General features: G+C 40.8%; 1 protein-coding gene across 7 annotated transcripts in view; it reads right to left on the minus strand.

Annotated features, from left to right (window-relative positions):
* Positions 1 to 13,351, minus strand: part of SCLT1 (sodium channel and clathrin linker 1) — a 122,282-nt gene that overhangs the window by 92,312 nt on the left and 16,619 nt on the right. For 6 of the 7 annotated variants that reach the window (XR_013961020.1, XM_080676897.1, XM_080676896.1 and 3 more), the window contains exons 6-7: positions 12,323 to 12,458; positions 7,679 to 7,801 (exon numbers count right to left, since the gene is read on the minus strand). Coding sequence is in view for 6 of the 7 variants with exons in the window: in XM_080676897.1 (XP_080533023.1) it covers positions 7,679 to 7,801; positions 12,323 to 12,458 (259 nt within the window). In the remaining variant the exon portion in view is untranslated. Of the gene's footprint in view, positions 1 to 4,016; positions 4,083 to 7,678; positions 7,802 to 12,322; positions 12,459 to 13,351 lie in introns of all 7 variants that reach the window. The other variant, XM_080676898.1, reaches the window with a different exon arrangement.

Raw genomic sequence — 13,351 nt, forward strand, 5'->3', positions numbered from 1 at the left:
CAGTCGCTAATCTGATGGGGATTCCTTTGTAGGTAACTTTCTGTCTCTCTCTGGCTGCTTTTAAGATTCTTACTTTGTCGTTGGTGTTTGCCAATTTAATTATAATGTGCCTTGGCATCAGTCTTTTGGGGTTCATTTTGCTTGGGACTCTGTGAGCTTCTTGGATTTGTGTGGGTTTTTTTCCTCCCTATATCAGGGAAGTTTTCTGTCATTATTTCTTCAAACAGGTTTTCTATTCCTTGCTCAGTTTCCTCTCCTTCTGGAACCCCTATTATGGGGATGTTGTTTTGTTTCGTGTTGTCCCAAAGTTCCCTTGGGCTCTCCTCCTGCTATTTGATTTTTTTCCCTAGAACCTGCTGTACTTGGGTATTTTTTCCTACCTTGTCTTCTTCCTCACTGATGTGGTCCTCTGTTTCTTCTAGTCTACTCTTGATGCTTTCTATTGAGTTCTTTACAGCAGCGATGTCATTTTTCATTTCTTCTTGGTTCTTCTTCATTTCCTCTTGGTTCTTACACATATTGTCGAATTTGTCTTCCATTATTTTCAGCCACCTTATGACCATTTCTCTGAATTCTTTCTCTGACAGGTTGCTTGCCTCCATTTCGTTTACTTCCTTTTCTGGTGAGCCTGCTTTTCTTTCATATGCGGGCTATTTCTTTGTCTCTCCATGGTCTCTCTTCTCCAGGTGTCTGGTTTTGTAGTTCTCTCTCTCATGTGTTGATTTAAAGGCACAAAATACAACACACCAGGTACAACGCACAAGGCACTGAACAGAAATGTATTCACTATATTAATAACCCCAAATAAAGGTGACCACCAGAGAAAGGCAAATTAGAGGATAGGAGAGAACGAAGAAGAGAAAAATAAAAACAAAGGAGTGCAAAAATAAAATTTGGAAAAGGAAAAAAAAGTAAGAGAGAAAAGAAAGAGAATAAGAAAGAAGAGGGGAACAAACTATATATATGGGGAGAAAACTCCAATAGAACAGCCACTAATCCCAACAAATGCCAGCAACAAGTACCTGGAGATGAATACAAACTACAAACAACAACTAATATCAAGGGAGGTGAGGGAAAACAGAAGCAAAAAACAAACAAAAACAAAACAAACAAACAAAAAGAATAAGCCAAACAACCTCACAAACAAGCATAAAAAAATTGATAAAATCAACAATCAAGGAAACAACAACAAAAAGTCAGAGAGAAAAACAATTTTTTGGATAGTGAAGACAGAGAAGAGAGAAGTGTGTATGGACTTGGAGCAGGGGACTGGAAATTAGATATTTAAGTAGGGTGAAATTCTAACAGGGGGTAAAAAGAAAGAATAGGAAAAATCTAAAGCAGGAAAAGGGTAAGAGAAACAGGACAACAAAAGGGGAAAAGTTAGGAAGAAAGTGATGGCATAAAGGTAAAGTTGAGATAGAGTAAAATGATGCTAAAGGAAAGATGAAAATAGAACACTAATCCCAAAGTAAAATAAAAAGAAAATTTTTAAGCAGGCAGTGTGTCTTAATTTCTTGTATTCCTTTATTTGTGTTTACACAAGAGTCAGTTTGTGATTCAACCCCTGGTGGCAGTGTTTCTGGATTGACCTCCGGGTCTATAGGTCCTCCCTAGCCGGTGCTTAAATCCTGCTTAAAAAGCAGAGCTGCGCCAGAGCTGGTTCTCTGATGGTTATTCCCCGCTCTGATCCCCAGGATCCAGAAAAACAACTTTCCCCTGCAGTCTCTTAGGGTGTCCCCAATTGGGTGATCCTATATCTTGGGCTTAGTAATCAGAAGCAAGGATTTAAAGAGGAAAAAGAGCCAACATAAGTGTGTGAACTCCAGGGCTGCACGCAAGTCTGTGCAGTCTTTCTTCCCCCTTGGGTCTAAGCAGCTGGCACACTTTTAAAATTTTTAGGCTGTCCTTTTGCGTCGGATCAAAATGGGTTGCTTTTTAGAGTTCCCTTTTGTTAGCAGCTCTGAGAACCCCCTTCCACATTCACGGAGCACGCCAGCCCCAACAGCCACGGATTTTTCTAGGCGCAGAGTTCCCCTGGTCCTCCAGCTCCTGCAGTGCGCGCGTTTATCTCTCCTGCCAGGACAAGAGACCTCACCTTATCCCAGGCGAAATCTGACCTTTCTGTGGTGGAGTGTAGAGCTCCTCTGAATCTGCATGTTTGCACCAATTGGGGACCGGTGTTCTGGGGTTCGCAGCTGTTTAGTGGGTGCTGTAGTCGTAGATTTTCAGGCTTCCGATAACATCCACTTTCCCCTTCAAGATGGCATGGTCTCTGCATCTGAGCTGGTTGCTCCGGGAGGAAACCCAGCAGCAGTGGGGGCTGCCTGGTCAGGGGAGCCCTGTCCAGCAGTCCCCCACTGTCTCCTTGAGTATAGCTGTCCCTCAAATCACCAACAAACACTCCCCGTGCGACCCTCAGCTGTTCTTTCTATCTGCTCCGGGACAAGGCTCGGGACACGTCTGTCTATTCCGCTGCCATTTTTTCCTCTCTACCCTTTAAAATTTATTTTAACCATTTTCCATATTTTAACCACAGTACAGTCTTTTATTTGTTCTTTATAACACAACTCTCTTTTATCCATCCTGTTTGCTCCTTTAACATTTTTCTTGTATCTATAGTTTAATTTTGGCCTGAATATATAAATTCTGTGCCTTAGAAATTCTTAATGGGTTCCCTGTGATTACGTATATATTCTTTTCTCATGACTTCCATCACAATGACTTTGGGTTGTTTATAATAAAATAGGGGCTCTGTTGTATTATATACCAAAGAATTATATAATCCCCACAATTCTAGGGGATATACTGAAAGAAAGAAAGAATAATTGTCATGTTAAACTATCAATTTCATGTAGAAATAGGACTTCTAATCATGGAAATCAGTCATTTTGTTCTGGATTTTAATACTATTTTAAAACCCTAAGAAGTGTATTATAAAAACTATAAGTGGCTGGAAATTCTAAATGTTAACATAAGTAAAACAGGGGAAACTGATTTAATATTTTTACAGAGTTAAGAGGAAATTTAAAAATACAGGATAAAGTTAGGTAACTTACTTTTGATGGCACAATTCTGCACTTAAACAAAGACATTTTCATTAGGTACTAACAAAAATAGTAGAGTAACTAAGTAAAACAAAGAAAGGAAGGAGAATAATTACCTGAGATGTCATAATCCCATTACTCAATAATGAGGTAAAATAAAATTCCAAGAAGGAAAAGAAAATGGAAGGAAAAAGAGAAAAAAAAATCTGAAAGAAAAGGAAAGGAAAGTGAGAGGAAAAAATGGTAAAGACCATAAGTGGGAGGGCTGATTATATTTATTTAGGGAAAAAAATCACAGGGAAATGTAGGTGTACCAGTTAGTTCTGGTAGTCAGTCAACTAACAAATTGTTCTTAGTGTCCTGTTGTTTAATAAATGAGGCTATTCACTGATTTAACAGTTCTCTTCCTCCTATTACATACCTACCAGTGCATGAGTCCCTTTCTTGAGGAGGTCCCAGTCTATGTTACTCTCAGGAGATCCTAAGAAACCTATGAGTATTTTCAAATTAAAATACATTTCAGATAGATGTTAGCTTTTGATCTCCAGAAAGTACTGTGAACTCTGTCATGTTATTAAAAATGTGAAAGAATGCCGAAACTGGTTTGGCTCAGTGGATAGAGCATCAGCCTGCGGACTGTAGGGTCCCAGGTTCGATTCCAGTCAAGGGCATGTATCTTGGTTGCGGGCACATCCCCAGTGGGGGGTGTTCAGGAGGCAGCTGATCGATGTTTCTCTCTCATCCATGTTTCTAACTCTCTATCTCTCTCCCTTCCTCTCTGTAAAAAATCAATAAAATATATTTAAAAAAATGTGAAAGAAAAAGAAGGATGAAGAGAAAAGAGTACTGCTTACCTATATTAATGTCATGTAACAAGTTTCTTGTTGATTTACATTAGCGTAAATAAATATTTATGGCGACAATTTAAAGTTTATATAAATAAGTACACTAAATGGTATTATCACTTACCATTTCTATCCACTCAGTATTAGCATAAAGTTTCTTGTTTAAGTGTTGAAAATTGGTCAGCTGATTCTACAGTAAAAAATATGGGAGTACATAGAGAGAATCTGGTTTGCAACGCTTATTTAAAATTAAACTAAAATCAAGTTTAAAATCATTATGTCCAGTCTAGATGAAATCAGCAGCATTTCTTCTATTATTGCGTGAATTAAGAGTGGAAGAAATGATAAACTTTTAAATAAATGATTACTGAAATTAAATAAGGTGGCAATATGGAAAGTAATGTAGCTATTTCTGTTTTTGTGTGAAAGCATAATCTAGAAATCAATTCATTAGTCAATAGACATGCTAGAGAAGTCCTATCCAATATTGGAAAGCCACATTCAAACCTATACGAAACCTACAGTGCAAAACATGGCAAAGGAGTTACTGTCCCACTCCCACTTTTAAAAATTCTCACAGCTTGAGTGCCACAAGGTTTAAATCATTTGATTATCTGTAATGCTCTTACTAAAATTACATGTGCAAGTGACAAATAGTTGGGAGTAGCTGTTAGTACGTCTGGAGACAGAATTAAAGATTGTTAGATAACTGGGAAAATAAGAACAGAGTATTATTTGTGAAGTTTTGTAAAAAAAAAATGTACTGCAAGCTACAGGGCAAACATAATCTTATTCAGGTGAAAAACAAAACAAACATCTAAATGCTTGGCTGACTGACTTAAACAAGGAAACAACCTTAGAGAACTTAATTATATTAGAAATGGTTTCTAGATCTCTAGTCTTACGGATCAGACAACATGGGTTATTTTCAACCCCAGGCATATAGAGAAGTTATTTAGTAAACTGCAAAGCATCATGTCAATATTACTATGACTTGTTTAAGTAGAAATTTCCAACAGTTGCCTTCTCAAACTCTACAGAAAAACTACTTGAACTAGAATTACTCCACAGTTGTCAATGTACCTAGCAGAAAAAGAACAAAAGGATAAAAGAGACAGGTTTTCCAATGGAATGGATGGTCCTGTGAGATAGTGAGTTTATATCAACATGAAGTATGAAGTGAAAGCTAGATGTCCACTTTGGGAGAATATAAAATGATTTTTGCTTTTGATAGAAAGACATCTCTAAGCAACCATTGTAAAATTGTAAAATTCTATTCTGATTAATTTATGTTAGACAAATTTAACATCTATTTTAGTAAAAGTTCACATTTAAAGGTGTCAATTTTTACCCGGTCAGTGTGGCTCAGTGATTGAGTGTTGACCTGTGAACAAGGAGATCACAATTCGATTCCTGGTCAGAGCACATGACTGCATGGTGGGCTCAATCCCTAGTGGGGGGCGTGCAGGAGGCGGCAGATCCATGATTCTCTCTGATCATTGATGTTTCTATCTCTCTCTCCCTCTCCCTTCCTCTCGCTGCAATCAATAAACACACACACACACACACACACACACACACACACATATATATATATATATATATATATATATATATATATATATATATATAAAAGGTGTTAATTTTCATTTTATATAGTGTGGTCCCATAGTTGAGCAGGTTTCTCCATTTGTCATGATCCAATGAATAGTTTTTGTCTCTTTTAAGCGAGGCGGAAATGAAGACTGTAAAAGCTTTAGAGGTCCATTTATACATAACTAGAGGCCCGGTGCATGAATTTCGTGCACAGAGGGTGGGGGGTGGGGAGCGGGTTGTCCCTCAGCCTGGCCTGTGCCCTCTCACAGTCTGGGAACCCCACGATCAATTGCCCCAAAGAGGTAGGCCCTGCACACCCAGCCCCAGCTCTTCGATGGATCGCTCCAAAGAGGTAGGCCCTGCCTACCTGGCTGGGGCTCTACGATGGATCGCCCCCACAGAGGGAGGCCCTACCCACCCGCTGCAGCCTGCTGGTCGGTGGCCTGGGCCTCTCTCTTTGGGGTGATCGTGGAGCCTCCCAAATGATCGATTGCCCCACCAGCTGGTGGCCTGAGCCTCCTTCTGCAGAACGATCATGGGGCAATGGCCAGGCCCCGACCAATCACATCACATCCGCCTTGGCTGGCCTGGCAACAGTGGATGTCACAGCATGGTCATCAGGAAGGTCGTCCAGAAGGTCATTCGGCTGTCTGGTCTAATTAGCATATTACACTTTTATTATTATAGACTAGAGGCCCGGTGCACGAAATTCGTGCACGGGAGTGGGGGTGTCCCTCAGCCCAGCCTGCACCCTCTCCAATCTGGGATCCCTCTCACAATCCAGGACTGCTGGCTCCCAACTGCTCGCCTGCCTGCCTTCCTGATTGCCCCTAACCGCTTTTGCCTGCCAGCCTGATCATCCCCTAACCACTCCCCTGCCAGCCTGATTGATGCCTAACTACCCCCTGCCAGCCTGTTTGCCCCTAACTGCCCTCCCCTGCAGGTCTGGTCACCCCTAACTGCCCTCCCCTGCAGGCCTGGTCCCCCCCAACTGCTCTCTCATGAAGGCCTGGGTCCCCCCCCAACTGCCCTCCCCTGCTGGCCTGGGTCCCCCCCAACTGCCTTCCCCTGCAGGCCTGGTCCCTCCCAACTGCCCTCCCCTGCTGGCCTGATCGCCACAACTGCCCTCCCTTGCAGGCCTGGTCCCTCCCAACTGCCCTCCCTTGCTGGCCATCTTGTGGTGGCCATCTTGTGTCCACATGGGGGGCAGGATCTTTGACCACATGGGGGCAGCCATCTTGTGTGTTGGAGTGATGGTCAATCTGCATATTACTCTTTTATTAGATAGGATAGAGGCCTGGTGCATGGGTGGGGGCCAGCTGGTTTGCCCTGAAGGGTGTCCCGGATCAGGGTGGGGGTTCCCTTGGGGTGTGAGGCGGCCTGGGCGAGGGGCCTGTGGTGGTTTGCAGGCCGGCCACGCCCCCTGGCGACCCAAGCGGAGGCCCTGGTATCTGGGGTTTATTTATCTTCCACAATTGAAACTTTGTAGCCTGGAGCGGAGCCAAGCCTTCTGCTTGCTCGGTGGCGGCAGCCATTTTTTTTGGGATTTATGTATCTTCTATAATTGATACTTTGTAGCCTTAAGCGGAGGCCTGGGCCAGCCAGGGTGTGCGGAAAGCTTGGCTTCCTCCATTGCTGGGGGCAACCCTAGCCTCCTGTTCTTTCCAGCTCCGTGGCTGCCGCCATTTCTGTTTGGGTTTATGTATTTTCTATCACTGAAACTTTGTAGCCTTGAGTGGAGGCCTAGGCCAGCAAGGGCAGGCAGAAAGCTTGGCTTCCTCCATTTCCAGGGAAACCCAAGCCTCCCTCCTGCTCTCTGTGGCCGTAGCCATCTTGGTTGGGTTTATTTGCATATTCGCTCCTGATTGGCTGGTGGGCATGGCTTGTGGGCATGGCTTGTGGGTGTAGCGGAGTGATGGTTAATTTGCATATTACTCTTTTATTATATAGGATAATCTAATAGCTGCTTCTTAACACTAAATATGGCTTTCACTGCTGATGACGTTATAAAATCCAATGTACAGTAGGAACTGCTTTAATTATCGGCTCAAAAAATTTTTAACTATCAAAGATTTATTTACTGTTACATAAAGGACACACTAGAAACTTAGGTATTCCTCTCCAAAACTGAGTTTCTCCAGAATGTGATTTCTTATTGCTATACAAGAAAACAATGATAGCCAATTTTACCTTTTGTTTTTTTCCTTCAATTACTTGAATTTGGGCCTCAGTCTTATTCTCCTGGTAAAGTTTCTTCACATTGTTCAACTCCTGAGAAACATTCTGCCAGAGTTCCAAAACATAATTTTTTTCCTATAAAACAAAAATATTTGAGAACTCATTAAATTATTAGCAGGCTATTTACTGCATAGTACAAATTAACCATATTCTTTTGCAGGATGAATTCCTGTATAAAAGTCATAAAATTAAAAGAACATAGACAACAGTGTAGTGTTTGTAGGGGGGGGGGTTGGGGGTGGCAGAGGGTATAGGACAGTGGTCGGCAAACTCATTAGTCAACAGAGCGGCAAACCGCGGCTCGTGAGCTGCATGTGGCTCGCGAGCTGCAGTTTGCCGACCACTGGTATAGGGGGATAGATGATGATGGGAAAAAGTAAAAATAAAGAAAAAAATAGAACTTGTGTAAAGATAATATAATTGTAATATTTTTGATGATATGAAGATGTATTAATAATTTAGAGAATAAAACAAAAGGTGAAAATTTCTTTGAATTTTTTTATTTATTTAGATTTCATAGGCAAAATTAAAGCTCTTAGATCAGAGATAGGGATGAAACCACTCTCCTTGTTCTTCAACACAGTGTAAGCCTTAGAAATTACTGACAAAGAAAATTGCCCCTGGCAAAGTACAAGACTTTTTTTGTAATTGTAAAAGTAATAAATGTAATAAATGTAGAAAATTGGGAAAATACAGAAAAAGAAAAGAATTACCTATAATTTTACCAGCTGATAGTAAATATTGCTAACATCTAGATATAATAATTTTTATAAATGTTAGATGTATTGATATTTATAAATGTGATTTTTGAGGAGAATCTTGTTTTTCTTTTAATAAAATTGGAAATGGTACAGTTTAATGTTTGTATTATACTACTAGAGACCCGATGCATGAAGATTTGTGCAAGGATGGGCCTTCCTTCCCCTGGCTGCCGGCACTGCCTTTGCTCTGGCTGTAGCCGCCTTTCTGCCTTCCCACGCTGCCCCACCCCCAGCTGCTCTGCGCCTGCGTATGCAAATTAACCCATCTTTGTTGGGTTAATTTGCATACTCATTCTTGATTGGCTGGTGGGCGTCATGAAGGTACGGTCAATTTGCATCTTAGTGTAGATTTTTCACCTGGCATTTTATAACGAGAAGCTTCTCAAGTCATTATTCTTTCAATATAGCAATTTTCAAAGTGTGCTTCAGGGATCCTTGAGGTCAAAATTCTGTTCATAATAATATAAACATACTATTTGCCTTTTTTTTTTTTTAATATATTTTATTGATATTTTACAGAGAGGAAGGGAGAGGGATAGAGAGCTAGAAACATCAATGAGAGAGAAACATCGATCAGCTGCCTCCTGCACACCTCCTACTGGGGAGGTGCCCACAACCAAGGCACATGCCCTTGACCGGAATCGAACCCGGGACCCTTCAGTCCGCAGGCCGACGCTCTATCCACTGAGCCAAACCGGTTTCGGCCTATTTGCCTTTTTTACTCATCTTCTGATGAGTGTACAGTGGAGTTTCCTGAAGTTTATATGATATGCTGTGTGAAGCTGTCATCACTGATGGCTACTGGAATGTGGTCCCATGCTTCCATTTGTTTTCAAAAACATGTTTAAATTTGAAATACAATAAATACTAATAGCTACATAACTTACAAACACAAAAATATCTTTGGGGTCCTCAATAATTCTTAAGTATCTTGATGAGGAGTCATGAAACCAGACTCACTGAGAAACACTAAAGGAGCATGTAGTGAGCATTATTTTCTTAATGCTCTCCCCGGCCACTGGCATAGGGTCCCTCAGCAAGTTGATGGCAGAGTCTGGAAAAAACCTTTGTAGGGAAATTTGTAGCCAATCTGCTTTCCTCTTTTTGAGTGCTCAAACTTGGACCTCACCAAATCTTCTACTAAATAACTGATCCAAATGTAGCAAAAAAGTAGGGCCATCTTCAGAGACAGGAGACCAAGCTGGATGTAGATGGAAAGGCAAAGAGAGGGAAGACAGGAGGAGAAAAGGGTATGGAATGAGAGTATAGTTTTAAAAAGAAAGTAAAAAAAAATGTTAAAAAAGAATAAGTAATTTTCAAGTTTTATAAAATCTAGCACTGGACATTATAGCAACAAAACTACTATGAGAGAGATGCTTTTTAGAGACATGTTATTTTGTTCATTTGATTTTGTTTTTTGAAACTACAATATAGTAGTTGGAAACTACAAACTACTATATATTTAGTCTACATAAACATTTATAAGTCCTTCCTGATTACACTAGTCTAGAACAAAATAAAAAACATGACTCCCTCATTTTTCCCCTCTTATTACTTTTTAAACTCAATATTAAATACATGCTCTTTACCAAGGTAAATATAGCTAGCTGATTAATCTACAATATCACTTTCGTAAGTAAATAATTCCAAAACCAAATTTCCAAGTAACAAAAAATATGACTCTTCATAGATAACCATAAAATCGAAATTGTAATACAGAATTTCTAATCCCCTTATATAAATGAAGAAACTGAGGTACACAGCAAGAAAGTAGAATAGGGATTCAAATCCATACAAGAGATGAGATACCTCGGATATAAAATTGTAAATTAGATTAAAATTCCCTTAGGTATAATCACAAAAAATTAGTATTGAAAACAGGATATATAGAACATGGCTTCCCAAATAGTTAAGTTTCTATGTGGATAAAACAAGAAAAAATGTAATCGTAGAAGTATCATTTTAGAAAAATATAATTCTACTAGAGGCCCGGTGCATGAAATTCGTGCACGGGGGGGGGGGTGGTCCCTCAGCCCAGCCTGCACCCTCTCCAATCTGGGACCCCTCGAGGGATGTCCGACTGCCCATTTAGGCCCGATCCCAGTGGGCAGTCGGACATCCCTCTCACAATCCAGGACCGCTGGCTCCCAACTGCTCGCCTGCTTGCCTTCCTGATTGTCCCTAATCTCTTCTGCCTGCCGGCCTGATCACTCCCTAACCACTCCACTGCCAGCCTGATTGATGTCTAACTGCTCCCCTGCCAGCCTGTTTGCCCCCAACTTCCCTCCTCTGCTGGCCTGGTCACCCCTAACTGCCCTCCCCTGCAAGCTTGATCACCCCCAAATGTCTTCCCTTGCAGGCCTGGTCCCTCCCAACTGCCCGCCCCTGCTGGCCTGATCGCCCACAACTGCCCTCCCTTGAAGGCCTGGTCCCTCCCAACTGCCCTCCCTTGCAGGCCATCTTGTGTCCACATGGGGGCAGGATCTTTGACCACATGGGGGCAGCCATCTTGTGTGTTGGAGTGATGGTCAATCTGCATATTACTCTTTTATTAGATAGGATAGAGGCCTGGTGCATGGGTGGGGGCCAGTTGGTTTGCCCTGAAGGGTGTCCCGGATCAGGGTGGGGGTTCCCTTGGGGCGTGGGGTGGCCTGGACAAGTTTGCAGGCTGGCCACGCCCCCCGGTGACCCAAGCTGAGGCTTTGGTATCTGGGATTTATTTATCTTCTACAATTGAAACTTTGTAGCATGGAGCGGAGCCAAGCCTTCTGCTCGCTCTGTGGCATGGTGGCAGCCATTTCTGTTGGGATTTATTTATCCTCTATAATGAAACTTTGTAGCCTTAAACGGAGGCCTGGGTCAGCCAGGGTGTGTGGAAAGCTTGGCTTCCTCCATCGCCAGGGGCAACCCCAGCCTCCTGCTCTCTCCAGCTCCATGGCTGCCACCATTTTTGTTGGGATTAATTTATCTCCTATAATTGAAACTTTGTAGCCTTAACCAGAGGCCTGGGCCGGCTAGGGTGTGCAGAAAGCTTGGCTTCCTCCATTGCAGGGGAAACCCAAGCCTCCCTCCTGCTCTCTGTGGCTGCAGCCATCTTGGTTGGGTTTATTTGCTTATTTGCTCCTGACTGGCTGATGGGCGTGGCTGGTGGGCATGGCTTGTGGGTATAGCGGAGGTACGGTCAATTTGTATATTACTCTTTTATTAGATAGGATAATCTTTGAATATGGAAGACAAGAGTATCAGAAGAAAACACAGAAAATTAAAAAACAAATTTACAGAAATAGATAACTAATGATTTTTCTCTTTAAAAATTTTCTTGATGTTAAATATTTTATAACATAAATTCATATTAAAAGCTTTATGATTCAATTAAAAATATCTATAATAATAAAAGCATAATATGCTAATTAGACCTGATGGCCGAATAATGGAACGAATGTCCGGACAACCTTCTGGACGAAGCTGGAACTGCGAGGGCCAAGCCCCTTGCACGAATTGCATGCATCAGGCCTCTAGTTAATAAATAATGATTAACACAGATTTAAAAATATATATTGTTATTGATTTCAAAGAGGAAGGGAGAGGGAGAGAGAGGTAGAAACATCATTAATGAGAGAGAATCATTGATTGGCTGCCTCCCACATGCTCGATGCCACCGGGAATCGAGCCCACAACCTGGGCATGTGTCCTGACCGGGAATCAAACTGAGACCTCCTGGTTCATAGGTTGACTCTCATTCTCTGAGCCACACCAGCCCAAGCAATTAACACAGATTTTTACAAAGTCTCGGTTTATTCAGGATATAATTTAAAAATATATAAATGTCACTTACTTTATTGGCTAGTTGTAACTGTTCTTGAAGATTCCTGACTGTTTCATCATCTATATATATATCATTTCCCATCTCTGTGCCAAAGGGAAGGGCCTCCAACTGTTTTACAACAGTATCTTTTAATTCACTGTGCAACCTTTGGAACAAAGAGTTAACACGGTAATAATCTAAATTAATTTTAGTAACAGTAATTAATATTTAAGGTTAATTAAACAAACATTTGGGTCAAAAAATCATTCTTTACATAAAAAATCATTTTTAAGCAGAACAAAAAATTAGAAGTGTTTAATCACCATTAAATACTGTGTGATAAGAATGAAAAATATCTTACAATTTCAAAAGCATTAAATTGGTCATAATGAATTCAAGTGTAACCAGTTTGCGTTTTTAAATTTTCAAAAAGGTAAAATTCAGATACTATACCTTATTAATTGAAAAAACAAGACATTCAGAAAAATATTTAAAATGTGATAGTATTTTCATACTGTCAATAAAATGGAAATGGGATATGAAATCTTATAGAATTACTTGTTGTTTTCTTCATTGTGTTTCACAAAGCTTATTTGACCTCTTCATCTCAGTTAATAAACAGAGAATAAAATTGTTGCTAGTTATGGAATCTAGATTATTGAGGCTTTATTCTTACATAAGCTTGATCATAATTCTGAAAACCTTAAATTCAACTTATTCAACTTAATTTGAAGTAGAATTTAAGGTTTTCAGAATTATAGTCAGGCGACCTAGAGAGTATTGTGCTAAATGAAATAAGCCAGTCAGAGAAAGACAAGTACCTTATGATTTCACTTATATGTGGAACCTAATGAACAAAATAAAGTAACAAAGTGGAGACAAACTCATGGATACAGCTGTCAGAGGGAGAGGTTGGGAGCACTGTGTGAGAAGGGTGAAGGTATTAAGCAAAAAAGAAAAGAAAAACTCAGGACACAGAGAACAGTGTGGTGATTGCCAGAGGGAAGAGAGATGGGGAGAGGTAGAAGAAGATAAAGGGGGATAAATGGTGATGGAAGG

This window comes from Plecotus auritus, assembly GCF_963455305.1.
Source record: "Plecotus auritus genome assembly, chromosome: 6".
Lineage (NCBI taxonomy): Eukaryota > Metazoa > Chordata > Mammalia > Chiroptera > Vespertilionidae > Plecotus > Plecotus auritus.